This window comes from Penicillium oxalicum, chromosome VI (assembly GCF_001723175.1).
Source record: "Penicillium oxalicum strain HP7-1 chromosome VI, whole genome shotgun sequence".
Lineage (NCBI taxonomy): Eukaryota > Fungi > Ascomycota > Eurotiomycetes > Eurotiales > Aspergillaceae > Penicillium > Penicillium oxalicum.
This window is the reverse complement of record NC_064655.1, coordinates 1902693-1928560: the sequence shown is the minus strand read 5'-3', so window position 1 is coordinate 1928560 and position 25868 is coordinate 1902693. Positions and strand designations below refer to the sequence as shown.

The following is a 25868-nucleotide window of genomic DNA, read 5'->3' as shown; positions in this document are numbered from 1 at the left end:
ATACAGGCATACAGGCATACTGTATAATTTACAATTTGTATCAATATTGAATACAGTGGTTGGGCTGGTGGTTGGAGATGTGATTGATATACCGAATTACTTTGCTGTCTTCTTCACAGGTGCATATACATTGCACACTTGACTTGTCAAGGAAGAGGGGGCAAAGAGGGGGGGGGGTGATCTCCAGCTCTGTTTGTTCCGACATGGACCCTGAGGTCATCTTGGTTTCCTCAGGGTTTGGTTGTGGTCCTTCGTGGATCACCAGGTACATTCCTCCAGTACTGCTACATGCTGTTCAACTGTTGTACATGCTGGAGCCGACGCGACGGGACCTGACAGCGCGGCGGAGACTTCTCTTCTCCAGGTACGCGGTATCAAAGTGGAGCGCAACAAATACTGAGATGCGCACAGTGAACATACCCTGTCCGGGGAGGAGGGCCAGAACAACAATAAGAGATAGAATCACAAAAACGGAACGAAAAGACATCTAGTAATATCTAGCTCAGACACAGGATCATGCAGCACAGCTTGTCTATATGGATGAACTTTCTAACTTGACAAATCCTCATTCGTCGTGTCCGTCAATTTTGACGAGTTGCTTCCCCGTCCATTGTCTTCCGCAACGGATATACGGCGCTCGGCGGACCGAGTCAGCCGGCATCGTGACTCCGATATTGGCAACTTGATAATCGCGTCGAGGCCTCATCCATCGGGACTGCATGAAATGGAATGGTAAGCAAGCAAGCAAGAAAGAAAGAAAAAAAGACCGTCCCTGGAAAACTGGGCCAACGCTTGATTCCCACGGTGCATCAATATGTGTTACATGGAAGAGGTCCTATAGGGACGCTCCCCCCCCCCCCCCTCCTTTTTTTTTTTTACTCACAGTAATAATTCTAAATCTAAACTTTGAAAGAGATTTCTCGCGATTGATGCTGCATTTTTTGGAGGGCGCGGTGCCACCGTCTGCAAGTGTAAACCACTTGAACCATGGAGTCGGATCTGGCCCTGAGGCAAATTATAATTTTTGCTTCCGAACATCAAGTCATTGCCCCCCTTCCCCCTCTCTCCTCAAGCAAGATTTTGCGTCTCGAGTTCATCCTGCGATGTACGATCAATGGCTCGAGATTGGTTGTTCGATGCAGATTCATACATTAGTCATGACGCATGATGAGATTGCCTTGACGTAGAGAAAAAATGATCCAGCGTACTGAGTGGTGCAGTGCACTTCACTCGCCGAGTCCTACGCATCCGCGTCCCGACTCGAACATAATGGTCCCTGGTTCTACAATGAATTAACGGAAACTACCCAATAATATCCAATTCACCCGCCTCGATGGACTTTGACCGTGTGAGTTGAACGAGAAACACAGAAGGAGAGACTCAAAAAAAAAACCATAGGAAAAAAAAATCAGAATCTCCCTCACCCCCATAATCAAATTCAATATCCAGAAACACGAGGAATATTTCCGTGCCTGTTCCCCAATTTTGGAATGAAGGCTCATGTGACCATCTCGATTTAAAAAAAAAAAACCTTTTCAATAGCGGAAGCTATGGTTCGTGAGGAGCGCCGACCGTGGACAGCGGGCTGTTTGCAGGAGAATTCTTACCCAATGTTTTCCATTTTCGGCGATGGCGGTAATTCGTGGACTGTGACACGGTTTTGCAAAAGTTCTGTGGCGTAACCGGATCGGCGGATACAGAGAGTCACAGACGCCCTAAAGCCGCTGTATTGAAATATACAGAATACACACATGTTCTTCAGATGTGGTCATTCTCTCTCTCTCTCTCTCTCTCTCTCTAGTTTTGGGCTCACAGGTTCAACAATCACTATGGCATGATTGGTGATGTTCGTTGTTCTCTTTCGAGTCTACCGATACATGGGTAGGATGGGGGTATCATCAGATGGGGACAGTTATTACCCCAGTCATTATAACAATGATCTTCGATATGCTCCTTGTGTTGTAGAAACGCAGCAAAGAGAACTCTTGACTGAATCATGATAATCACTAATGATGTAGACAGGAGACAGTAGTCAGCGGAGTCTACTTCTCAAAGCAGACGAGGTCAGCAGACGTTGTCCCGCTTCGACGCATTCACAAGGACGCTTTCCACCCGCTTACGAGTAGGCAGGCGTCTAAAAAGACCTTCATCGCGACACCTGTCATGGCAATGAGATTCCGATCTATACTTCAACCCGACTGGTGGAAGAAATGAGAAATGTCGGGGGGGGGGTGCGTACGAGCACCTCGTTGGCGTGTTGACAGCTACAATCCTTACCTACTAGTCGGTCGCGGTCGAGAGGCGACATTCATTTTCACATTCACCACAAAACCTCTTCAGTGGATTGAAGGTAGACTAGACCAAATAGAATGCATCCCGTACTCGAATAACAATACAAAAAATGATGAGAGCAATTTATGTCTTCCGTCTACACATCTCGCCTCATGCGCTAAGATCCTCCTCCATTTTTGGACCGACTGGTTTTTCTGCACACTAGGCCCATACTGTACAAATTGAAGATCATTGTGATGCTGATGAATCAACCAAGCTCAGCTGACATGTGATTCGCAGCTTCGGGATACGTACTCGGCCGCAGTTCTCGCATCGGGCTCGTAGTTCTGCTAGCCTCTCTTGAGTGCTACTGTAGGAAGTTAAATACCGTAGGGTAGGATGCAGGCACGAGATGTAGTACATCCTGGGGAGTATCTGGCAGTCGATCCCTACTCGACAACGACAGTCACTCCGAGCTGGTCCAGCTGAGACGCGTAATGGTGGTCCAAGTGATTTGGTTCGGTAGAGTTTGTTTCCTATCCATCCGAATGCGCTATTTGGGAGCTGTAACTTGCCTCCCTCCATCCGTCGACGCGGTGGGAGAAAGAACCTCGTTGCTCAACAAAGGACCAAGGAGCATTCCTGCTGATCCGTTAACATTGCGCTGGCGAGATTTTAAGATTACGTGTACGAGTGTCCGACCTGGATCAACGATGGGATTGACGGCTTCGTATCGGCATCGTTGAATACGTACAAACATAAGGGAGAAGGACGTGTTCACAAGGCTAGGAAAGGCGAAGAATCCATTTGACATGGGGGGTTGGAGATAGATCATCTACTGGAGGGAATAAAAGATAGGGAGTTGTCCGGACTGACGAATCCATATCGAATTTCCATTTCCCTACTAGGCACAGTGCAACCTTTTCCTTGAAAGGCATCAGAGAGAGTACTCGAACCCTTTGCTAAAAATAAAAGTCCAACCCAATCTCGTCAGATATGAGTTTCACCAGTAATCAATTCCCCAGGGGACAATTCTACATCCCTTTCTCTGACGCGGGTGAACCGTCCCAAAACAGCCGGCGAGTGGGCCCCCCCTTTTTTTCCCTCTCCGTGTACCTGATCCTCATCACCTCCAAAACCGCCTCTCCTGGGATGAACCGCAATCAGGAGGAAAAGGGGGAAGGAGCAGCCAGGGGGCACGGGCACAGGCACACTGAATGACACGAGAATAGAAGTCACCCAAGGGAAAAGGACAAAAAACAATACTGGCTCTCACATAGTCTTTCAAACCTACTCCCCTCCCCCTATCCCACCTCCCCCTCTCTTTGTCTCTTCCTCGTTAAAGTCGTAGTCCGATAGCCTGTGACTCGGGAATCCTTCTGTTTTCTGCCTCCCCTCTCTGCGACGGAAGTTGGATTAAGCATATCTTTGCGTCCCATCAAACTGTCTCCATCACATCCTTGTCGAGTGTCCCACTGTCCACGGCACCGCCAATTGGGGAGGGGACGAGGTGCACAGAGCCACTCGAGTGGATCACAATTTGCCGCCGCCGGATGTGTGTCTTTGATTTGCTTGAGAAGGAGAGGGGGGAACTCATTGGAAAATGTGCATGACTGAGAACATGATGGTGATAGTGTCATGTTTGATAGGCCTCGTTTTTGGAAGGGGTGATTCAAGATGAGGGCTAGGACGACTCATCAATCGAAACAGCTCTGGAGTAGTGGAAGGCACAAATGGAGTTTCAAGGGGGGGGGGGGGGGCTCGTTGATGTGAGTGTGCGTGTCAACTCGTGCTAGAGCGTTTCATCATGATGATGATCTTGTCCTTCCGTCTGCGGTGGACAATCAATAGTCTCGCACTCGTTTGTCGCTGGATAGGGCCCGAAACCCAATATGAACGGTGTAGACGAGGCACAGCGTAACGGCTCATGTAATAGTGGTACTTGGTAACATCCGTATGTACCTCAAGGGTTCCGCTGGACTTCAAGCCGTAACAGATCTCGCCGGACAAGAGAAGGCCGTCTTGTCGCTCCATGAAAAAAAGACAGTTCAGCTAGGGGAGCATCACTCACGCCAGGTGGTAGAGCTCGTGGGGTAAGGATTGGACTAGGACAAATAGTCAGACAGAATAACGGTTACCTAGACACGGACTAGGAGGACGAGCAACTACGCGGAGTAAAGAGTCTGCAGTAAGTAACGGAGGAATCAAGATCAATCGAACGATATACACACTATCAACAATCGTACAAACATCTTTACAGCTTATCATCGGCAAGCTTGGCCGGAGGAGACGCCACCTCGACCGCTGGAGCCAGATCCTCCGGCTCTATACCCTCACTGACAAACGGATGAATCGAATGCTCAACATTGACCTTGGGACCTTTGAACCACTTCCGCGCGTCCACCCACCACCACACCCACACCGCCAGCATCGGTGCCCCGTACACCAGACACGTCCAATTCATGACGTCCGGTGTCAAATTGCCCTTGATCACACTAGGCAAACACAAGATTGGCACCATCAGCGCCACAAAGGTGACACCCACGGCACCCACATACGGACCAAACGGTCCCAGATGCCATGGTCCCTTGCGGAAGCGATGGCCCACAAAGAAGACCCGGATGAAGATGGGAATGGCAAAAGCCACAAACTGCGCAATCGCGCCGATGGAGAACAACGCCCCGATAGCTACACTTCCGGCCAAAATCAACAGACACATCAGGATCCCCAGGATAGCGTTGAGAATCACCGCATTGACGGGAGTCTGCGTGTGAACGTTGACTTTCTTCCAGATCCGAGACAGCGGGAAGCAGTCATCTCGGGCATAGGCGTAGGTCACCCGCGACGCGGCGACCATACAGCCCTGACCCATGGAGAATCCGCAGATAATGGTCAATCCGAGAATGCCCAGGGCGGCTCTCTGCGGAAGCACCTGCAGCAGATAGGACGCCCAGGGCTGGCCGAGTTCCGAGCCGATGACGGCGTCAATGTCCACAACCGTGTAGGCGACCACCAGCTGGAGGAACCAGCCCATCAGGCCGCCGACGCCGGAGGTTAAGACGATGGCGCGCGGTGATGCAATGTTGGCATTGGAACACTCCTCACTGAGGTGGAAGGGGGAGTCGTAGCCGGACATGGTCCAGATGACCCCGACAAAGGTCATGAGCACTGCAACCCCATCAGGGAAGTCGGTTTGATTGGAGATGGTGCCCCAGACGTCCTTGGAGGAGTTGAATCGGGGTTCATTCTTGGCGACGGCGGGGATGACAATCAGCGTGACGATCAAGGCAATGATGTTAAACGTCGACCCGTACGAGTTGAATTGCGCAACTCGCTTGGTAGGCATACTGCTGATCGCGGCATGCATAATCATCATCAGCGTGGTCAGCAAGAAGGTGTGCCAGTTGGTCGGCACATAGTCCGGATTTGTGATGGACACGGCCGCCAGGATCATCGCAGACAAGGCATAGTCCACCGACGGTGCTGCGGTGATCTGTCCGATCCAGTTGGACCACCCAGTTATCCAAGCGGCAAGAGGACCGTATCCGGGGGGTGCGAGGACTGCCGCAGCGTAGTAGAGACCTCCACTGATACGCAGAATCGGAATCACCGTCAGTAAAGATTCTCATCAATGAAGATGTCCGAGAGCTGAGAGGGAAAGCGGGAGCTCAGGACGTACCTCGTTGGCATGGCGGAACACAGCTCAGCCATGGACATTGCAATACATTGGATGAAAATCATGGCAATGATCCATCCCCAGACCATACCCGCGGTACCGGCGTAGCCCATACCTGTTTTTTCGTGTGGAAATTTCCATCAAGTAAGTTTATGGCCTATGCATGTAGGTTCGTTGCAATGCAATGCATGCCTTCCAGACACAACAACATACCATAGTAGAGCGTACTCGCAAAGGACGGGAGCAGGCCGAGCACGGCGAAGCTGACACAAAATGTAGTCCACAGAGAGAATTCACGCTTAAACTCTTGCTTGTAACCCAGCGCCACAATCACCCGCTCATCCTCATCCATCTCATGGTCCGCATACGGGACATCTCCGTCTGCCAGGACGGATGTGACGGGAGCATGATGCTGATCGGTGTGCAAGCGATGTTTGGAGATGCTGCGGGGTGCCATTTTCAGCACTGGAAGTGTGCGAGCTTGAATCGCGCTGGATTGAGAACCACCAGTTCCACTTCTATCCGGACTTGAGGGTGGGGAGACTTGGAATGTAGCAACAGTAGAGGACCGCAACTATGTAAACTGGCTGATATCGTTTCGCCAGTGAATGGTCTCGTTCGATCTTGAGATCACTTCAGATGGCCGGCTGTCAGAGAAAAGAATATCTGGTACATTGAATAGTTGGACAGCCCTGTGACTTTAAGGAAGAGGGGAAATGAAACCTGTCAAGAAGGACCAAAGTTGGGCGACGCTTGATGGAGTATGCTTTATCTCTGCCGATTGTCGGACGATCTGGTGGACTGTCCTTTTTCGGACCTATGACGAGAATAAGAGGTCTATTTCGTAAACCTAAAAAGGCCTGGAGCCGCTAGGTGAGTCCGCATAGAATTGGAGTTGTCCCTCGGATGACTGGCATGTATACATGGAAAGTGGGGAATAAGAGAGTTCACAGGGAACAGGGAGGAGATAATGGAGGCAATCCTAAACTTCAACATGTCATGAGCCACCCAAGAAGCCAATCGGCAAAGAACTCTCTGAGAAAGGAGGTGGCCTCGAGAGAAGATAGAGTGTACTAGCCCTCGTCCCATACGCTTCTCCGCCTCTCTCGACTCAGCGGCGTCTGATAACCACGGCAGCGAAGCATCAAACACGACAGTCCAGTCGCCAGTGTGATTAGATGACAAGACCAAGTACCCTTTATCGTAATGTCAGCATGCCCCCGAGATAGACCTGGATTTGAGCCTCTCCCCGATCCAATAGCATACGGCTCCTCCTGACCAGACCAACCAGTCCCTACATAGTGCGGCTTCTTTGACATCAAGGGCCGCCTCGGAAGCGATCACAAATCCAGCATGTGTAACCTTGACAAGCGTGCGAAAGAGGTCAAAGCTGGAGGAGCGTCGGTCTTATCGGTGCAATACAGCGATGGGTCGTGACACCAAAGCGAAAGATAAGCAGTCATTTGGTATGTTGGAAGACCCGGGGAGATCGGCTATCATTGGGCCAACTGGTCAACGCCAAACGGGAAGGCTTATCTCCTGCATATCGCGGAAGGGTAGACCTGCCCAAGTAGGCTAAGTGTCTGAGCAGCCAGAGTCATTCCGAGGCCAGCTGCCACTCAGCTACCGACCCCAATGATCGCCGAAATAGATTGTCGCCTGTTGCCCATTCCTGCTTGGCTCTTGTACCCTTTGGGAGAGCGTACGGAGCGTACAGACCTGACTGACACATAGGGTCATTTGCGGGGAAGGGCGCAATCGGGGTACATGTTGCATGCAAAGTGTGTGGCCCAATGGAGGGGAAACAAGAAGAATACCACAGCTTGATTTGACAAAAGACTGCCTCTATGTGCTTGATGAAACAGAAAAAGACTTCCTTCGACATTATTCTACATAAAGCCTCGACATCCCCTCAGGCATCGCCATGATTGAAAATGCTAGCAAGGACGCTCAAGGTAGGACCACGGATGATTTAGAAGGGCTAAGCACGAATTAGCGCGACAGTTCTCACAGTCAAACAGCAAGAATAAACACCAAGCTCATAGGCGTGAGCCAGGTGAGAGGAGTCGTCATGACTTACGTTGTCCTCAGGGGCAATGGGACGGTCGTAGTAGGTGTCCAGGCCAGGGATCTGCTGGAGGATATCGCGACGCACACGGGGGACCTCGCCGAACATGAAGAGGGCAGCGGTACCGGCGAAGACGCCGAAAGAGGCGGCGAGAGAACCACTGTTGCGGTCAGTTAGATGGGGAAAAGCCGCTCGTGACAACGTCTGTGGGGGTGAGCACTCACGCCTGGACCGCAGAGGGGAGAGTGAAGCCCGCAACCTTGGGGGGAATGGAGTACCTATACCAGGGATCATATTAGCGCACAATTCAAGATTTTGGGGTTGTCCGACATCGATCTTGTCTTTCGAGACCACCCCATTGCCGCTTTGGACAGGACGTGAGCCGCTTGCCGCTCAAACAGACAGGCGGGAAACTTTGAGGTGCGGCGAGTCTTTCCAATAGGGAAAGCCAGCATAACGTTGGCAAGCCCTATTGTGGGCCGCGGAGGGATATCCCGCTCAAAAGTCTTCAAAGATCCAGGTCGGCGGAGGGACCGGGGGAGATGGAAGGAGCTCACTTGGGCGCGAAGGCAGAGGTGGTGGCCTTGGCCGCGGCACGGCGGAGGGTGGGAGTGAACATCTATACGAGCGCAGAGACACAATGTTAGTACTCAATTGGAGTGCCACCTGAGCGGTGTTGGTATGTATGTGCTCGTCCCCAAAATGCAATGACGGTCAGATGAAGGGCTCCCGCTGGGCAAACCGGTTCACCGAAACCGCTACCATTAACATTCAATCTTATACAGTTGCCGCTGAGCCGTCTTGGAGCACATTCGGCGCATGAACATCAGCTGAAACATACCTTTGTGATCGATGTGGACGGGCGAAACAATTGCTTGTGGAACAGATCGGAATGGCGCTTGGTGACATCGGAGTCGACGAAAACCGGAGAGTATCACGTGATACACCAAGTCTCATGGCCAATCGGAAGCCACCTGATTGGTTATTTGAGCTAGATGGTCGAGGATGGGAAAACGGCAGCATTTGAAACGCCAGACGAGTTTCGCTAATGAGCCCTTCATCAATTAGGAAATTACAGTTTTGCACTCGCAGAGTCAATCTCTAAGGTTGTGTGGTATTCGGATATAAGGGGAAAAGAGGGCAGAGAACTTAGGTATGCGCCTCAACACTCCATGTTGACATGCAAAAGATTCATCAAAGAACCACGTGAAGCGAAATGAGACGATGAACCCACAAAGAGAAAATAAAACGAGGGAAAAGAAAAAAAAAGGGGGGGGGGGAAGAGAAAAGCAGCCTGGAATCAAAACAAATACAGGTGAAGAAATTATAATATCATGTCCGAACACCAAGTCTGTACATGCGTTTCATTAATCGACCTTTCCGGTCGAGCCTCCGTTCAGAAATCCCTCCTTGCCATCCAAGTGGAAGAACCCTCCACTGCCGGCACTGTTGCCAATGATGCCGCCGCGAGCGACGCGGCGAAGCAAACGTCCCCGTCCAATGACAGTCACAGCAGCCACAGTGATGCCCAGGAGCAGGAAGAAAAGAATGGGATGGCTGCTGATGAAAGTGCGAGTGAAGAAGAAGAATGTCTCGATAGTGCCGGTGGTAGACTTGGAGGACAGCTTGGGGGGAGACGCGATCACGAGCGGGATGGTCTCCAGAATGGAAGTACGAGAGGCCATGATTGGGGCTCCACTAGAGGCGGTGTCCCAGTAACGACGGTTCTATTGAATATTAGCTTTGGTCTGCTCGCGAATGACAGAGACTGGCATTTCCAAACTCACATCCTCATCATTGATGATCACACGATCGCCATGTTCGACGTCAATACCATAAGTAGTTCGGAGCCAACGCTCCCAGAAATCTCCATCCACCCATGCAAACGCCACGGGTTTCTTGTCATCCTCGCGAATAGTGATGCGCATGTTTTTCGCCGCCCGCAGAGCACGCTGATCATTGCGGTCGTCGGCCTCCTCGATGCGCAGCTGCTTGGCATCCCGGAGCTCCGAGCGTTCGAGCCGGAACAGTTGGATTTGCTTATCCATCCATTCAAAGGCTGCTTCCTTCAGTTCGCGCCTTGATTGCTTGAAATCATCGTTACGACGGCGGCTAAGGATCCCGAGAACGACAAATTTGCCATCCATAATCTCACGCGCATTAGCAGCTGTCAATTCGGGAACAATGGGCAGCCAGACACTTTGCATCCAAGACAGAATTTGGCGGAAATCGCGCATGTCCTTAGGGGCCAGGGCGTTGTAGTAGTTTGGCCGGCCGTCGCGGACCACCAAGAGACGGGGCCAAGTGGAGATCTTAAACCGCTCAGCAAGCGCACCGCTGCTGGTTTTGACGATGCGAGCATGGCCAACGAGGCTGAGAGTCAGGCGATCCATGGCCCGGAAATCTTCAGAGGTTGTGGCCTCATCGTAGAAGTACAAGAAAAGGACTTCTTCAGTCTCCTCAAGCTCCTTGAATGTAGCTGCGTCAACATCTTGAATTTCAGAGCCTGGGCCGACGGCCTTTTTCGCATAAGAGAGAAGATCGCCTAGTCCACGCAAGCCAGTGTATTCGACTCGCTGGCCCCCACGGAAGAAATACAGCGTGGGGAATGCATTAACGCGAGCGTCTGCGCAAAGTCGAGTCTCGACTTCACAGTTGACTTCACCAACGTTCAAGGTGTCCTTCATTTCTTTTGCCATCTGTCTCCAACTGGGGGCCATTGCCTGGCAGTGACCACACCAAGGAGCGTAGAACTTGATGAACCATGGGTCACGTGTAGTGGTCACCAGCTTCTGAAAGCTCTCCGCAGTCAATGGAACAGACAGGCCCTGAGGATTGGGGGCAGGCCCAGTCGGCTTTGTTTTCACAGTGGTAGCACTGTCTGGTTTGCTGCTTTCCTCAGGTTTGGCCACTTCCTTGGTCTTCTGTGCCGCTTGATCGTTGTGTTTTTCACCAGCAAGAGCGCCAGCCTTGGGGTCTTTATCCTTGGCGACGGGAGAATCCGGTTCAGCGGACGAGTCCACACTGGACGCGCCAACCTCGGGCAGTTTTATACCTTGTGGAGGGCGAGAGCCGGGCTTGGTGGCCTCAAGCTTCTCCTCAATCAATTTGCTCAAGTCAGCAATCGACTTGGCTCCGACATGTGTGTCCTTCTGGACTCCAGCCTCGTAGAATGCGAAAGTGGGCCAAGCACTGATACCAAGCTTGTTGCAGAAGTCGCCATGGGCCAGACAGTTCATAGAGGCAAAGTGAAAGTTGTAGTAACTCGTGAAGCCGTTCAATGATTTCGGGTCAGGCGATTTGAGGGATGATGGTGAGATAGGATTTGAAGTCTGATTTTGTTTAGTTAGCTGGGAATATTCACATTGTGAAGCCGGGGCGTGCGCACATAATAGAACTCGTAAGTGGTTTGATAAGCGGGCGCAGCCTTTCTGCAGTGAGCACATGAGGGCGAATAATGCTTCACGAGCCTAGATAATGTTAGCGATTTACCTCACTAGACGTGATTGATCAAGTCTTGTTAAGGCGACTGTACTGACCACGTCCCGTCTTTGGTATTCTCTTCGAAGTTCTCCGGCGTCAACTGAAGCAATGGTGGCACATCAAGTCCATTGAAGATTGAGGGCTCTTCAGCATCGACTCCACGGTTACTCCGCCGTTTTTCCAATCGGTTGCTGGCCTTCGTCTCCAAGTCTGAAGGCGCAGCTAGCGACGGCACAGCCAAGAGTGAAATGAGGGACACCCCTAAAGATGTAAACTTCATTGTGGCGGAGGGCTCAAGTTGCAGACTTCAGGTGTCACTTTTGAGAACAAGGGCGTATGTGTGCCTTTTCAGAAGGCCTAGAACGAAGAAACGAAGGACGTTGGTCGAAAGGAGAGAAGTTGCGGTGGTGTCACAGATGGTACATCGGACAGGGTGCGAAGAAGGTCAACTTGTGTACTGGTCAACCAGCTCAACTTCTGGAGGAGCAAAGGCAGCCGGGAAATACGACCACTCCCCGAGCCCAGTGAATAACACAATAGTTGACAACAAAGGGTCCGAGTGAATCGGAACGTTTGCGCGTGTCTGTGTAGATTAGGGAGGAAAAGGTGGCCCCCTCCCCTTCTAGTCCAGGCCTGTCCCGAACAAGGGAAGCGAGGTTAATCCGCTCCGGGCCGACCTCGACTTCCCTTTCCATCATCACCTCTCCGATCCAGCTTGCGCCGGCAACCTCAGCCACCCTTACATTCAACCTCACAATGCGGTCTACACTCCGGCTTCTGGCCAATGTCAAGCCTCGGTATCTGGAGCCTTTTGCTCCAACCGGATTGACCGGTCTCACCACCCACCCGAGCCCGCGCCCGACTTTGATCTACCTCTACACTACAACGCTCCAGAAGCTGTCCCGGTTCCCCGAATCGTCTGCCTATCGCCAGTCCGTTGAAGCCCTGACTCGACACCGTCTCCAGATTGTCGAGTCTCAGAAGCCCCCCGGCTTTGAGCAATGGTTGGAGCGTGTGAAGAAAACCGTCGGTGCTGAGCCTGAGCGATTCGCCCAATTGCAGCGCTCTGATGGCACCTTCGCCTATGTCGGCTCGCAAGAGGCCAATGGAATGGACGATCCTCGTGGAGCGGAGTGGAATGGTGAGGGTGCTTCTCCCATGACCGAGGGTCCTGCGCGTACCCCACAGGAAACTGCCGAGTGGCAGAAGATCATCGAGGAATCCAGCTCTACTTCGGCAAAGGCAGATGCGGACTTCTACGAAACCGAGATGACTTGGGAGAACGAGCCTGCACTTGAGGCGGAGCAGTAAGTACACTCCACCGGCCCATGGCCGAATTTGCTTTGCGAAGTAGGCATTGACACTGGTGCAGAATCTCCCAGATTGAGCACAAGATCGGTGCTGGTCTCATTGAGGAGGTCATTCAGGTTGCCGAGGCCGAACTCAAGTTGACCGACGAGCTGTACAAGGCCAAGGTGTAAGTACCGACCCGGCTATTGAATCTGTCTATTTGGTGCCGGTTCACTGACATTGTGTTATAGTTGGGAGGAGCTGGAAGAGAAGCCTGCTCCAGGCCAATGGTCATATTTCGAGCGTGGCAACTAAAACTTCTTCTAATCAACGTCAGGGTATAAGAGACGGATGCTGTATTTAAAGAAGGACAGGTCATTCCAATACAGTTCCTTTTCATGTCCACATTTGTCTACGTCGGGAGTCTTTGTCCTGTGATCGGAGACTTCCTTATTTTTGTGTTGTATTTTATTGGCAGCATCTTTCGTGCCTAGGGGGTTTGAGCAACGTTTGATGCCTTTTCATGTGGATAGGCTCACGAATCTACCATCGTCACCCACCATTTCTCATCCATTAGCTTTTGCTCTCAATGACACCCTTTCCATCGAGCTCATCATTACCATCAGCCACAGTAAACGCAGATAGAATCACTCCGCAGGAGCCTCAGCTAGTACCAGGTATCTCCAGTTCTCCACTATCCTCCCATAGCAAACACACCCGGCGTACATCCGGCGGAGCATCAAATCGCCCAGAAGGCGGTGAGAAGCGGCGGGAGTCCCTTGTGGACACATACATTGTCCCTGAATGACCCCAAGCTTCATTCAAGACGTGAAACCTTGCGGTAATCTCGAAATACCCTCCGTCGACCTCGAGACCCAACTGTCGCTCATCAATTGGGCTGTTTGAGCGGCTTGTGGAAACGCCCACCGTTCACGCAGGCCTCATACCGCGCCGCACAACATCCCCCCAATCCCCCACACAAGATGCGACTCGACGTCAAGGTACGACAACAAAGGCAGACCCTGGCATACCCTTCTTCGGCAGGAGAAGCCCAGTCACTATAAACTTGAATGGAGGTTGATAGAAACATTGCTGACCAAGATATTTTTGATATAGAGGCAGCTCTTTGCCCGCTCCGAGCGGGTGAAGGGAATCGGTACGCTCACGACGTTCCCCGCGCAGAGCTCGAAACAACATCGAAGGACGCCACTCTGACACCTTTTCTTATTGCAGACTTCCACCCAACGGAGCCCTGGATTCTGACAACCCTCTACAGCGGTAAGCGCAATAGAAGAATCAATTCATCTGGGTTCGCAGTGGGAGAGGGGCTAAACATGCGCATTCAGGTCACGTCTACATCTGGTCTTATGAATCACAGGTAAGCCTCCTCTAACCAGCCGTGACTACTAGACGTGAGACTCATGAGTATCAGTCCATTATCAAAACTTTCGAACTCACCGACGTTCCCGTTCGAGCTGGTCGTTTTATTGCCCGGAAGAATTGGATTGTTTGCGGCTCCGATGATTTCCAGCTCCGTGTCTACAATTATAACACCTCCGAAAAGATCACATCCTTTGAGGCGCACCCAGATTACATCCGGTCAATCGCTGTTCACCCCACCCAGCCCTATGTTTTGACCGCAAGTGATGACATGACCATCCGATTGTGGGACTGGGAGAAAGGTTGGAAATGTGTTCAAGTCTTCGAGGGCCACAGCCACTACGTGATGGGCATGGCTATTAACCCCAAGGACACCAACACTTTCGCGACTGCTTGTCTGGACCGGACTGTGAAGATCTGGAATCTTGGCTCTCCCCATGCAAACTTCACATTGGAGGCTCACGAGACGAAAGGAGTGAATCACGTTGACTACTACCCGGGCTCGGACAAACCATATCTTCTTACAACCTCAGATGACAAGACAGTCAAGGTTGGTGATCCTCCAGTTCTACAATCAACAAGCGCTCATACTAATAATGAATTACCTCAAGGTCTGGGATTACACGACCAAAGCCCTCATTGCGACCCTGGAAGGTCACACGAGCAATGTCTCTTTCGCTTGCTACCACCCCGAGCTTCCCGTCATCATCTCTGGTTCTGAAGATGGGACAATTAAGATCTGGCACGCCAACACCTACCGCCTTGAGCAGTCATTGAGCTACGGTTTGGAACGAGCATGGTGTGTTTCGTACCAGCCGGGCCGACAGGGAATCGCAATGGGTTTCGATGACGGTGCCGTGGTTGTGAAAATGGGACGCGAGGAACCTGCTGTGTCAATGGACGGATCGGGCAAGGTCATCTACGCCAGGCATAGCGAGGTTGTCTCAACTGTCATTAAGGGAGATGCTGGCGTGAAGGATGGCGAACCCATTATGCTTCCCACCAAGGATCTTGGACAGTGCGAGATTTATCCTCAAACATTGTCTCACAACCCCAATGGTCGCTTCGTTTCGGTTTGTGGAGACGGAGAGTACATCATTTACACCGCCCTTGCCTGGCGTAACAAAGCTTTCGGTTCCGCCCTCGATTTCGCCTGGGGTTCCAAGGATAATAGTAACGACTACGCTATCCGCGAGTCCGCTACGAGTGTGAAGATCTTCAAGAACTTCAAGGAGCAACCGGGCGGTCTTGACGTTGGATTCCAAGCCGAAGGCCTAAGCGATGGTGTCCTACTTGGTGTCAAGGGACAAGGTGGCATTGGTCTCTTCGACTGGGACACCGGCAGCCTGGTCCGCCGAATCGAGGCTGACCCGAAATCTGTGAGTTGATTTTGATAGTTCTACCGACGATCACAATACTGACTTGCTCGCACAGGTCTACTGGTCCGAATCTGGCGAACTCGTTACTCTTGCCTGCGAGGACGATTTCTATGTTCTTCGCTACTCTCGTGAGGCTCACATCGAGGGAATTAACAATGGCGAGGCTGACGAAGATGGTGTGGAGGCTGCCATGGAACTTGTTGCTACCATCAACGAGACCGTCCGTACTGGTGAGTGGGTTGGTGACTGCTTCATCTACACCAACTCCGCCAACCGCCTGAACTACCTTGTGGGAGACCAAACGTACACAATCTCCCACTTTGACCAGCCCATGTATGTGCTGGGTTATCTGCCCCGTGACGGACGGATCTACCTCGCCGACAAGGACGTCAACGTTGTCTCATTTGCTCTTTCCTTGGCTGTCCTGCAATATGAAACCCTTATTCTGCGAGGCGAGAGTGAAGCGGCCGAGGAGGTGCTGCAGGATGTTCCTGAAGACCAAATGAATAAGATTGCCCGGTTCCTCGAGGGACAAGGGTACAAGGAGCAGGCTCTTCAAGTTGCAACCGATCCAGAGGTAAGGGGAATGATGATCGACGATATTTTCACACTGGGACCCAAGCATGCTGACTCTGTTCCCCATCTAGCACCGATTCGACTTGGCACTTTCATTGAATGACCTGGAAACTGCTTTGGAGATTGCCCGTGCTGCCAATGTCGAGCACAAGTGGAAGGCCATTGGTGACGCTGCTTTGGCCAGCTGGAACCTTGCTCTGGCGCAAGAATGTTTCTCTCAAGCCAAGGATGTCGGCTCGCTGTTGCTGCTGCACACAGCCTCAAATGACCGGGAAGGTCTTCGCGCGCTCGCTGCCCAAGCTTCAGAGTCTGGCCTCCACAACGTTGCCTTTTCCACGCTCTGGTCCTTGGGTGATATTGATGGCTGCATTGATCTCCTCGTGAAGACCAACCGTCTCGCTGAAGCTGTTCTCTTCGCTCAGACTTACAAGCCCTCGCGCGCTCCCGCTCTCGTGGTGCAGTGGAAGACCTCCCTTGAAGGATCTGGTAAGACCAAGGTGGCCCGCTTGATCGGAGTTCCTCCCGGTGCCCCCGACATCATCTCGACTGACGATGATCTCTTCCCCGAGTGGGACGAGTATATTCGTCTCGAGAAAGAGGGATCCGTCCCCGCTCAACCTTCCTCTGAGTCTTTGATCGACATCAACGGCGAAGAGGAGAAGGAGACGACCACAAACGGCGTGTCTGAGAAGGAGGAACAAGAAGAAGAGGAAGAAGCCGACGTCGAGGCCGAGACTGAAAGCGACGCTGAGGATGATGAGTAAAACGATACGAAGAGGATTAGGGTTTTATTTGTATTCAGAGGCAACTAGAGCATCTTGTCTTCTATCTTTATTCCGGTCAATGGGACTGTGGTGACCATTCAGTTTCAAGCGGCGTCTTTCTTTCCCCCATGTCCGGTCTTTTGTTTTGTGGTTCCCAAGTCTCTTTTTTTTATCTCTTCTAACATAATGTCACATGCGTGAACCGCCTCGAGGTTGATTTCAAAGAGCACTATCTTGTCAAGTATCAAGGGTTGATCAAATCAGATCCAGTGAGTTACAATTGGGACTGGTCCCTCAAGTCGTGATCGACCGTATTTAAACACGATAAGGACTATGCTGCCCTGCTGGGTCGGGGTCTTCTTGAATGGCAAAGGCCAACAACCAAATGGATTCTACCCCGATCCCGCAGTTCCGAATGATGGTCGGTAGTGTGTTTGAATCAACGAGCTCATCATCTCCAAACGGCTCTCATCCGTGACATCTATGCTCAAAACCCTATGTGGCATATTATGTCCACACATAGGAAGGAACAAATCTACGATATCAATCTCTGACGTGCGAGTCCGGCAATATACTGGACAGGGATACTTTGACATTCCTTGGATTGCGACTCGTAGGAGCCTGTGCTAGCATCGTCTGCCGAGACTGCAAAATCAACGTAATTCGCATGAAAACCTTGTCAAACCCGGACGGGGTATCAAGGGGGAGCGAAAGTGGGCAAAAGAAAGCAAGTTGGTCTGGGGTTTGGGGGGAAGTGCTTCGATCCGCCATAATGTAATCAAACAAAGCCGAGGAACCTGCCTATGGGAGTGTTGTCAACGCGCCGATGAACATGCATCCAGAGCGGACGATGGAAACCGAAAAAGCTGGACAAAGATACAGAGGGCTCTTTCTTGCATGTCCGGCCTCGCAAGACGTATGAATGAGTAAAAAGCCTCCTCAAAACCTTTGCCTCAGATCTTCCGAGACAAATAATCAGTGACAAAGAAAGTGAGAGGGAGAAAAAAAAAGAAAGGAAGCCTCGAGACAAGGGTATTGAGCAAGGCGTGTGAATGAGAAAAAAAAAAGCAGAACTCAGTTCTGGAAATTTTGTCCTTCCGTGAATTGCAGCCTTAAGACGTTGGCCAGTTGATCTTCGAAATTCCGGAGCTCGAATCGCATTCAGCTTTTACTCCGGGATACTGCCAAAGGAAGGATCCTTGACACTGCCGCCTGCATCGCCCAGACCAGCTACCGGTCGGTTGTACGACCAACCGGCGAATTGTTGCTGCATGGTTTGAGAAAGGGCAGGGCCGTCGACGTAGGAGTCCTGAGGCATCTCCCCAGTGAATTCTTTGTCGAAGTTGTCGGTGTCACGAGCATCGACCTAGGCAAGAAGAGTCAGCATCATTTGATCAAGACGGTGTGAGAACCATAAGAATGTGTACATACCACGTTGGGACGGAAGCTGGGCTCATACTTGCGCTGCAACAGCTTGCGCCAGTCGATGTTCGCAAAGAAGTGGTGTGACTTGATCTCTGCAGCACCGTTGGCACCAAGGCGGCGCTCAGGATCACGGTCGAGCAGGCGTGTGAGAAGATCCCGTGCCGCAGGGGGAACAATGTCACTGCTTGGGAAGGTCAATGGCTCTTGTAAGATCTTGCGATACATTTCGTTGGTGTTCTCATCGTAGAACGGCGGCAGACCCGTCAACATCTCGTAGAGCAGGACGCCAAGAGTCCACCAATCAACGGTCTTTGTGTATCCATTTCCAAGAAGAAGCTCTGGCGCAAGATACTCGGGGGTACCGCAGAATGCTATCATTGAGAACGAGTCAGTATAATCTTTCGATTCATCTCAAAGACGACCTCATTCGGTGCCGGAGACAAGCGACGTACTGTTGGTGCGATCTTCATCCTTCATATCCAACTTGCAGAGACCGAAATCGCAGAGCGCAATGTGCCCAGTGTAATCGAGAAGGATGTTCTCAGGCTTCAAATCACGGTAGATGACCTTGAATCCGTGCAGACATTCGAGAGCGCACAGTAGTTCGGCAGTGTAGAATCGAGCACGGTTGATGTCGAACCGCTGCTCACGCTGCAAGTGGTGGAAGAGTTCTCCACCATTGACAAAGGCAAGAACCAAGTACAACTTCTCTGGCGACTGGAATGAGAACTTGAGAGGCACAATGAAGGGATTGTTGATCTGTGCCAGCACGGAACGTTCGGCCAGAGTGTGCGTGACTTCGGAGCGGGAGATGATGTGAGCTTTGCGAATGGTCTTGAGAGCGTAGATTCGGCCGGTGTCTTTCTTCCTGTAGTAGAGAAGATACAGTGATTAGTAACTGGACGCAGCCATCTCCCCATTGTCCCGCAACAGACCAAAGACGGGGTTGAGATGCGCTTACATGACCTGCATGACCTTGCCGAAACTGCCCTTTCCGACAACCTTCAACAAGTCAAAGTCCTCCATCTTCAGACTGCGTTGTCGATTCTCAACAAAGGAGACGCCGATCTTGATGGAGCCAGTTCCAAACTGGAGATCCAGCCATTCGGCACCCAGTTGACCCATGGTGCGCTCCTGTGCAGCGTGTGCGGCGGCCGCCTTTTGGTTGTCTTTCTTGCTCAGCTTTGGGTCATCCACGTAGGATTGGCCGGCTTCCTCGAAGCGCGGGTGCACTTTGGTGGCACCCAAAAAGATATCCTCGCTTCGGCCAGCGCCAGGCCGAGCAGCAGGATTCCGCAGATACAACTGAACATTCAGTTCAGTCTTGCGGGACACATCGAACTTGAATGCGGTGCTGTCGCCTGCCCAAAGGGGGGCCTCTGGTGTACCCGAAACCGCATCTACGAAGACCTGGTTCTTTTCGAAATCGAGGAGAGCATAAGGAAGATACTTGGTGGAATAACGGCCGTGAATGGTTGGAGCATTGAGACCCCCGCTGGTGGATTGCGGGCGATTCGACTGCACAAAAGAGCCCGCCTGCCCATGGGACGAGTGTGACGAAGAGGAGGTGCTGGGTCGCAGAGATGATGGGGCATAAGAATTGTTTTGGAAGTGAGAGTTGAAGATTTGCTGGTAGTGGGGAGACAAGGAAAAGCCTTGGCCTTCGTGAAGGGTGACGATCAGGATGCCGGGCTTGACAGGAGCCACTGGGGGTGACACGAGCGATTCTGATGCAGCTATACAATCAACATTTCCCACAGGGGGAAACCAGATCATCAGCCATGTAATGCGACAAAAAAAAACCAATACTCCAGCCTAGCTAAACAGATATCATACCGATGCCATTTGAAGACGCGGTTGGAGTGGTGCTGGGAGGCTGAGACGAAACCGGAGTCTCGTCACCCCCGTGGCTATTCGATTCACCCTTGATGGTAGAGGTGGACGATGAGCGACCGAATGTGCTGGTCAGAGGCGACAGGTGCGTCTCCTTCAGCTCTGCAGGAATAGAAAAGCAGCATTAGCAAGCTACATTCAAAGTTTTTTTTTTTCTAATGTTTTCATGGTTCACGTTCTTGGTTGTAAGAGGGGCCGCTTTCCTCATCTTCAGGAGGTGAGAGGGGATTCGGGACAGGGGACGATAAGAGAGAAAGAGAAGAGGGAGACCAACTCAACATACTTTTGGTGAGTTTCCAGGACATGATTGCGATTTCAATGCCCAGGAACCGCCGGAGTATCGAAGTTCAAAATTGCACGAGGCTGATCGCAGTGTGTTTTGAGCTGAGAAAGCCTGCACCGCGCAGACTAGTCAACATTCAAAAGCCCCGAAAAATGGAGCCGAGACGACAGAGGATCCGCGCCATGGGGGAGGGCCGGAGTCCCGCGATGAAGCACCGCCGCAACATACCTGGTTCACACACAGATGCAGGGTTGGAAATGGGCAAGAGACCCAGTTGATAAGAATGTCGAGAATGATATTTGGGGATCAAGGAGAGTGAAAGAGAGTAGTGATTTGGGAACAAAACAAAAAGGAGGGGTTGTTTGATCTCAGGGTGATTGAAGTGAGAGAAGCCAGGACCACTCGGGAGGGGATGGGCAGCTTGTACTGTCACGGAGAATTACACAGTCATACCGTGGCGGAGTGGTTGCCCTGTGGCTCAGACAAGATTGACTGGGAGACCTGGGGGGGTATTCTGATACAGGTGACAATACATGTTTCTGCCAGGCGGGGCAAACAGAGGGGAAAGTTGTTTGTTCCCACTTCCCAGTAAGGAACCAGCCATCGATGCCTTTGGCCCGCAGCACCGCAGCATCGGTCCCCTCGGTCGGGTCATCGGTCATGGTGACTAAGCACCCCTATCATCCCATCGAAGCCACAGAGGTACCTGATACTCCAGGCTCCATCATCGGTACATTGGTACATCCGCACCGCAGCCCGCCCGGCAGCGCGCCTTGAGCGGTGACACACCGAGTCACCAGCCACATTTGGATGAGGCGGTGCATATCTGGCGCCACTCTCCACCTGATGCGTCCAAGGGACTCTCACAGAGGCATCTCACGCGTACCAGACCGAGTCAAGTCATTTGAATCACCACGCAGAGCTCTGGACAGACTCAACACAATTCTCTCCGATCCACGCTCCATCTTCTTTCGGGTTTGTGCCATCTGACTGGCTTTTGTGTTTGGTCCAATCAGCACCTCGGAGGCTCAGCTGTAGAATCCGGTCCGCGGAGCTTCTTTACCCCAGGATCGCACCCTCCCTCTCGGAAAGCGCCGCCCCCTCTGAATCCACCTGGCCCCCCCGATCTTTTCCCGGTAGCTGCCCTCTCAGATCTCTGGAGGGTCAACTTGTGATTTTCGCCACAGCATTGGATTCCACAGAGGATGACCAGGGTCAGAATTCGATGGGCGTAATACGGAAAAAGACCGCCTCGCGCGGCACCGAAGCGGGCACCAAGTTCCACTGCGACGTGTGCTCGGTGGATGTCACATCGACTGTAAGGCACCCTGTACTGTCCCTGTCGCGCGTTGCCGTGTCACATCTGATTAACATTGCATCCCCATTGCCCTCTACCAGGTGCGAATCTCATGCGCACATCCCAACTGTCATGAATACGACCTCTGCGTCCCCTGCTTCGCTGCCGGGGAGAGCTCCAAGAATCACGATCCCGCGACCCACCCATTTCAAGTGATCGAACAGAACTCCGTTCCCATCTTCCAGCCGGACTGGGGTGCTGATGAGGAGCTACTGCTGTTGGAGGGTGCAGAGATCTATGGTCTTGGCTCATGGGCCGACATTGCAGACCATATTGGTGGGTATCGCACCAAGGATGAAGTTCGCGACCACTACATCGACACCTACATCAACAGCAAACATTTCCCCCTACCTGATCGAGCCGATCCCGAAGATAAGAGCCTCCAAGAAGCAATCTCCAAGGAAGAATTCCAGGCGCGCAAGAAGCGTCGCATTGAAGAGCGCAAGGAGGCAGCCAAAGCTGCTCCACCGACAACACCCAAGCAGAAACCCACGGCCAGTGTACCTGCCTGTCATGAGGTGCAAGGGTACATGCCGGGCCGTTTGGAGTTTGAGACTGAGTTCCTGAATGATGCGGAAGAGGCAGTCCAACACATGACTTTTGAGCCCGGGGCGGGTATTGGTCCCAATGGGGAGATGGATGCGGAGACAGAGCTCAAGATGACTGTCGTGGACATCTACAACTCCCGATTGACCGCGCGCACAGAGCGCAAGAAGATCCTCTTTGAGCACAACCTTTTGGATTACCGCAAGAACATTGCCCTGGAGAAGAAGCGCACCAAAGAAGAGCGGGAGTTGCTGCACAAGGCCAAGCCTTTAGCTCGCATGATGAACCACAAGGACTTTGATGACCTGAACAAAGGGCTGGAGTATGAACACAACTTGCGCTTGGCTATTGCACAATTACAAGAGTGGCGGCAGATGGGGATTGGAGACCTCAAAGCTGGAGAGAAGTACGAACAGGAAAAACAGCAGCGTGCACAACGGATGGTGCCGCAGGGCTCCTTTGATCGCTTCGCCACTCCCCGTCCGAAGCAAACCCAAGTGGCCGAGCCCCCGTCCGCGGCCATCCAGCTTACTACACCAGAATTACCGCTGCGACTTCAAAAGGCTGCCAATCCGCATAAGCCCCCCGACCCAGCCAACATGCCCATGAATGACTTTGATTTGATGTTTGCAACCAACGGTGATGCAGCTCCAGCAGCACCAGTGAAGTCAAAATATGTTGTGCAGCCATTAAGTGGGGTGCCAGCCTGGAAGCTTGACAGTGACCGTGCGGCTGATCTGCATCTTCTCTCTCCGGAAGAAGTGAAAGTGTGCAGTGTGCTTCATCTCATGCCCAAGCCATATCTGGTCATCAAAGAAACCCTGCTGAAGGAGGCGATGAAGCAGGGAGGCAGCCTGAAGAAGAAAGATGCGCGGGCCATTTGCAAGGTTAGTGGAATTCCCCGCTCACCTCTGATTGGAATGTCCGTGTCAACCGGAGTGCTAATTTGATCTTGGATTCCAGATCGAGGGTACCAAAACAAGTCGGATCTTTGACTTTATGGTACACAGCGGCTGGATTAACAAGGCCTAGCGGGCCACTGCACGTACCCTCCATGATTAATGTATACCTACCTTTTCTCATCGATGCCTGCCAATTGGGCGATCCAGTCCTGACTATGGCTCAATAATGGCTGGGGGCTGCCATATTCTTCTTGGGCATCTATCTCCACTGCGGGCACCGGGTGGGAATGGATGGCCGGTTGTTTGGGGTTGATTCATTTGTTTGAATACCGATGCACCATGTCGATGATACACCACGAACTCATTGGTCTGGCTTTGATGATAATGACTGCTTCCAGACCGGACACGCTAGGCTGATCCGTGTCCGCTTACTTTAAGAATTGGAAAAAAGCAACCATTGTCTGAAGCCTACTGGACTTGCATCCAGGCTTCGAAACAAGGCTCCCGATAGTGCCTTGCCCGGTGCCTAGTTAGCGTAATCCGAGGGGAAAAAAACAAGCCTCACTAGAATACTGTCATGCCGGTGCGGTGTACCAAAGAAGCCAAACAGAGACTGAAGGAAGAGGGCTCTCCGTGACGAGTAAATCTACATGAAGATTAAGAAACTCTGAACATTCTCGAGGCACAGTAAATCAATGACCAAACCATTCTTATGGCTCAGCCTCGACGGTGTGAGGCTCCAAGCAATTTAGCAAAACTTACAGCCTATGTTTATAGATCTGGGGAACTCGTCGCATTCAGGCTCGCCAGCCGAGGCCCAGAACCCAACAGGAGCAGAGCTCCATTAGTAGAACTCTAGACCTCTAGCGGATAAATGCTCTTGGCCTAATTCAGTCTTGCTGGGTATTTTCATTGATGAGAGATATCTGAACCATGCAAATGTGGGAAATATCCTATTTTTGTGAACAAAAAACAAAAATAAAAAAACTGCAAAACAATACAAAACAGAGAGAACGCTCGGGGCACTAGTGGGTGATATCCAAATCCTAAAAAATAGGGTGTTCTTCTTCTTTTCAGGCCAGGCTGGGAAGCCTTCTCCAGATGGTGACAGTTTATTTAGTACTTTAATGTCGTTTAGTTTTCGCCCTCGATCGGGCCTCGGCATCCCCGTCCAGTCTCCAACTTTTCTCCACATCGACCCCCCCCTTCCCCTCGGGATGGAGCGTTCTACCTGACGGATTTCTTTTTTGTTTTTGTTTTGAACTTCCCTCTGGAAATTATCTCTCCTTGCAATCAAGACTTGTCTTGCTCATAGAGGTCGATTTTGACACAAGATCAAAGAGTTCTCGAGTCGGATTTACGATTGTTTTCATTGACCAGCGCCATGCCTACCTTTGCGCGCCCGCCCCCGCACACCCAGTATGCAGTGCTGTCGTTCCCAGCTCCGCATGTCCTCTTGGTGACTCTCAATCGGCCTCGTGATCTCAACTGCATCAATTCTCAGGGTCACGCAGAATTACATGAGGTTTGGGAATGGATGGATGAGGAGCCGAGTCTGCGTGTCGGTATTTTGACTGGGACGGGTCGAGCGTTCTGCGCAGGTGCGGATTTAAAAGGTACACACTTGCTCCAGTCCATCGAATGATTGACCAGACTGCGGTTTCGTTGGATAATTCCCCCAAGGGTCAGATGGAAACTCTTGGCCAGGCCATTGTTTTTTCTTTCTTTTTTCTTTGGTGTTTAATTTTTTCTCCTTCTCCATTCTGCCGGCCTCATTATCTTTTATTGGTAAAGCTTTACTAACGTACCTCGCTTTGATAGAATGGAACAATAGCGCCCAGGCATCCTCGTCCAAGTCACCTATGCCTGTCTCCGGCTTTGGAGGCTTATCCCGACGCAAAGGCCGCAAGCCGATCCTCTGTGCTGTCAACGGTCTGTGCTTTGGCGGCGGCACCGAGATGATCATCAACGCGGATCTGGTCATCGCCTCTTCGGCCGCCCGCTTGGGTCTCCCCGAGGTGAAGCGCGGCGTCGTGGCGCTCGCAGGCGCTCTGCCCCGGCTGGTTCGCACCGTGGGCAAACCACGCGCCATGGAGATGGCCTTGACGGGCCGAGCGTATACGGCGGAGCAGGCGGAGCGATGGGGGATGATCAATGAAGTGGTCCCTGTGGATGATTGCATCCCGAGTGGCGGCAAAGCGGACGACGATGCGGTCTCCAAGAAGGTGGTCGGTCGGGCGGTGCAGGTGGCCAGCGAGATTGCCGCGAATAGCCCCGATGCAGTTCTTGTGACGCGCGAGGGTGTCAAGTTGGGCTGGGAAGGTATTGGCGCTGAGGAGGCCACGGGGATGCTGAATGAGACGTGGGTGCGTCGATTGTATGAAGGGGAGAATATCAAAGAGGGACTACAGGCTTTCGTGGAGAAGAGAGCGCCTCAGTGGAAGGATAGTAAGCTGTAGAGTCGACTCAACTCAGCGACGAGGATCCCCCCTGAGGAGCATAATAGCTCTAATGGGAGCTTTATCGGATCATCGAAAAGAGTTTTCAGCATGGCAGGCGTGAGCAATAACTTTTT

At 51.9% G+C, this 25868-nt stretch overlaps 9 protein-coding genes across 9 annotated transcripts; 4 read left to right on the top strand and 5 right to left on the bottom strand.

The window, feature by feature from the left end:
* Positions 1–40: 40 nt before the first annotated feature.
* POX_f07960 (uncharacterized protein) lies at positions 41–487 on the bottom strand (the record flags this gene model as incomplete). Its single annotated transcript, XM_050116746.1, has 2 exons — positions 41–291; positions 421–487. 2 exons carry the CDS (start codon positions 485–487, stop codon positions 41–43), a joined length of 318 nt encoding a protein of 105 aa, XP_049966885.1.
* A 4038-nt stretch (positions 488–4525) lies between these two features.
* On the bottom strand, positions 4526–6404 carry POX_f07959 (putative amino-acid permease; the record flags this gene model as incomplete). Its single annotated transcript, XM_050116745.1, has 3 exons — positions 4526–5858; positions 5951–6062; positions 6161–6404. 3 exons carry the CDS (start codon positions 6402–6404, stop codon positions 4526–4528), a joined length of 1689 nt encoding a protein of 562 aa, XP_049966884.1.
* A 1515-nt stretch (positions 6405–7919) lies between these two features.
* POX_f07958 (uncharacterized protein) lies at positions 7920–8634 on the bottom strand (the record flags this gene model as incomplete). The annotated part of the gene is made up of 4 exons (XM_050116744.1): positions 7920–7928; positions 8028–8175; positions 8240–8293; positions 8573–8634. The coding sequence occupies 4 exons, from the start codon at positions 8632–8634 to the stop codon at positions 7920–7922; spliced, it is 273 nt and encodes a 90-aa protein (XP_049966883.1).
* Positions 8635–9382: 748 nt separating this feature from the next.
* Positions 9383–11778, bottom strand: POX_f07957 (uncharacterized protein; the record flags this gene model as incomplete). The annotated part of the gene is made up of 4 exons (XM_050116743.1): positions 9383–9742; positions 9803–11347; positions 11404–11485; positions 11555–11778. 4 exons carry the CDS (start codon positions 11776–11778, stop codon positions 9383–9385), a joined length of 2211 nt encoding a protein of 736 aa, XP_049966882.1.
* A 476-nt stretch (positions 11779–12254) lies between these two features.
* POX_f07956 (NADH-ubiquinone oxidoreductase 29.9 kDa subunit) lies at positions 12255–13103 on the top strand (the record flags this gene model as incomplete). Its single annotated transcript, XM_050116742.1, has 3 exons — positions 12255–12805; positions 12871–12975; positions 13040–13103. The coding sequence occupies 3 exons, from the start codon at positions 12255–12257 to the stop codon at positions 13101–13103; spliced, it is 720 nt and encodes a 239-aa protein (XP_049966881.1).
* Positions 13104–13771: 668 nt separating this feature from the next.
* On the top strand, positions 13772–16887 carry POX_f07955 (Coatomer subunit beta; the record flags this gene model as incomplete). The annotated part of the gene is made up of 7 exons (XM_050116741.1): positions 13772–13789; positions 13865–14066; positions 14135–14166; positions 14221–14718; positions 14780–15547; positions 15603–16124; positions 16195–16887. 7 exons carry the CDS (start codon positions 13772–13774, stop codon positions 16885–16887), a joined length of 2733 nt encoding a protein of 910 aa, XP_049966880.1.
* Positions 16888–18055: 1168 nt separating this feature from the next.
* Positions 18056–20510, bottom strand: POX_f07954 (Serine/threonine-protein kinase gad8; the record flags this gene model as incomplete). Its single annotated transcript, XM_050116740.1, has 6 exons — positions 18056–18253; positions 18319–18683; positions 18765–19180; positions 19274–20048; positions 20149–20307; positions 20489–20510. 6 exons carry the CDS (start codon positions 20508–20510, stop codon positions 18056–18058), a joined length of 1935 nt encoding a protein of 644 aa, XP_049966879.1.
* A 1203-nt stretch (positions 20511–21713) lies between these two features.
* On the top strand, positions 21714–23423 carry POX_f07953 (Transcriptional adapter 2; the record flags this gene model as incomplete). The annotated part of the gene is made up of 3 exons (XM_050116739.1): positions 21714–21806; positions 21887–23278; positions 23355–23423. 3 exons carry the CDS (start codon positions 21714–21716, stop codon positions 23421–23423), a joined length of 1554 nt encoding a protein of 517 aa, XP_049966878.1.
* Positions 23424–24677: 1254 nt separating this feature from the next.
* Positions 24678–25752, top strand: POX_f07952 (Mevalonyl-coenzyme A hydratase sidH; the record flags this gene model as incomplete). Its single annotated transcript, XM_050116738.1, has 2 exons — positions 24678–24909; positions 25115–25752. 2 exons carry the CDS (start codon positions 24678–24680, stop codon positions 25750–25752), a joined length of 870 nt encoding a protein of 289 aa, XP_049966877.1.
* Between the last annotated feature and the right edge of the window lie 116 nt (positions 25753–25868).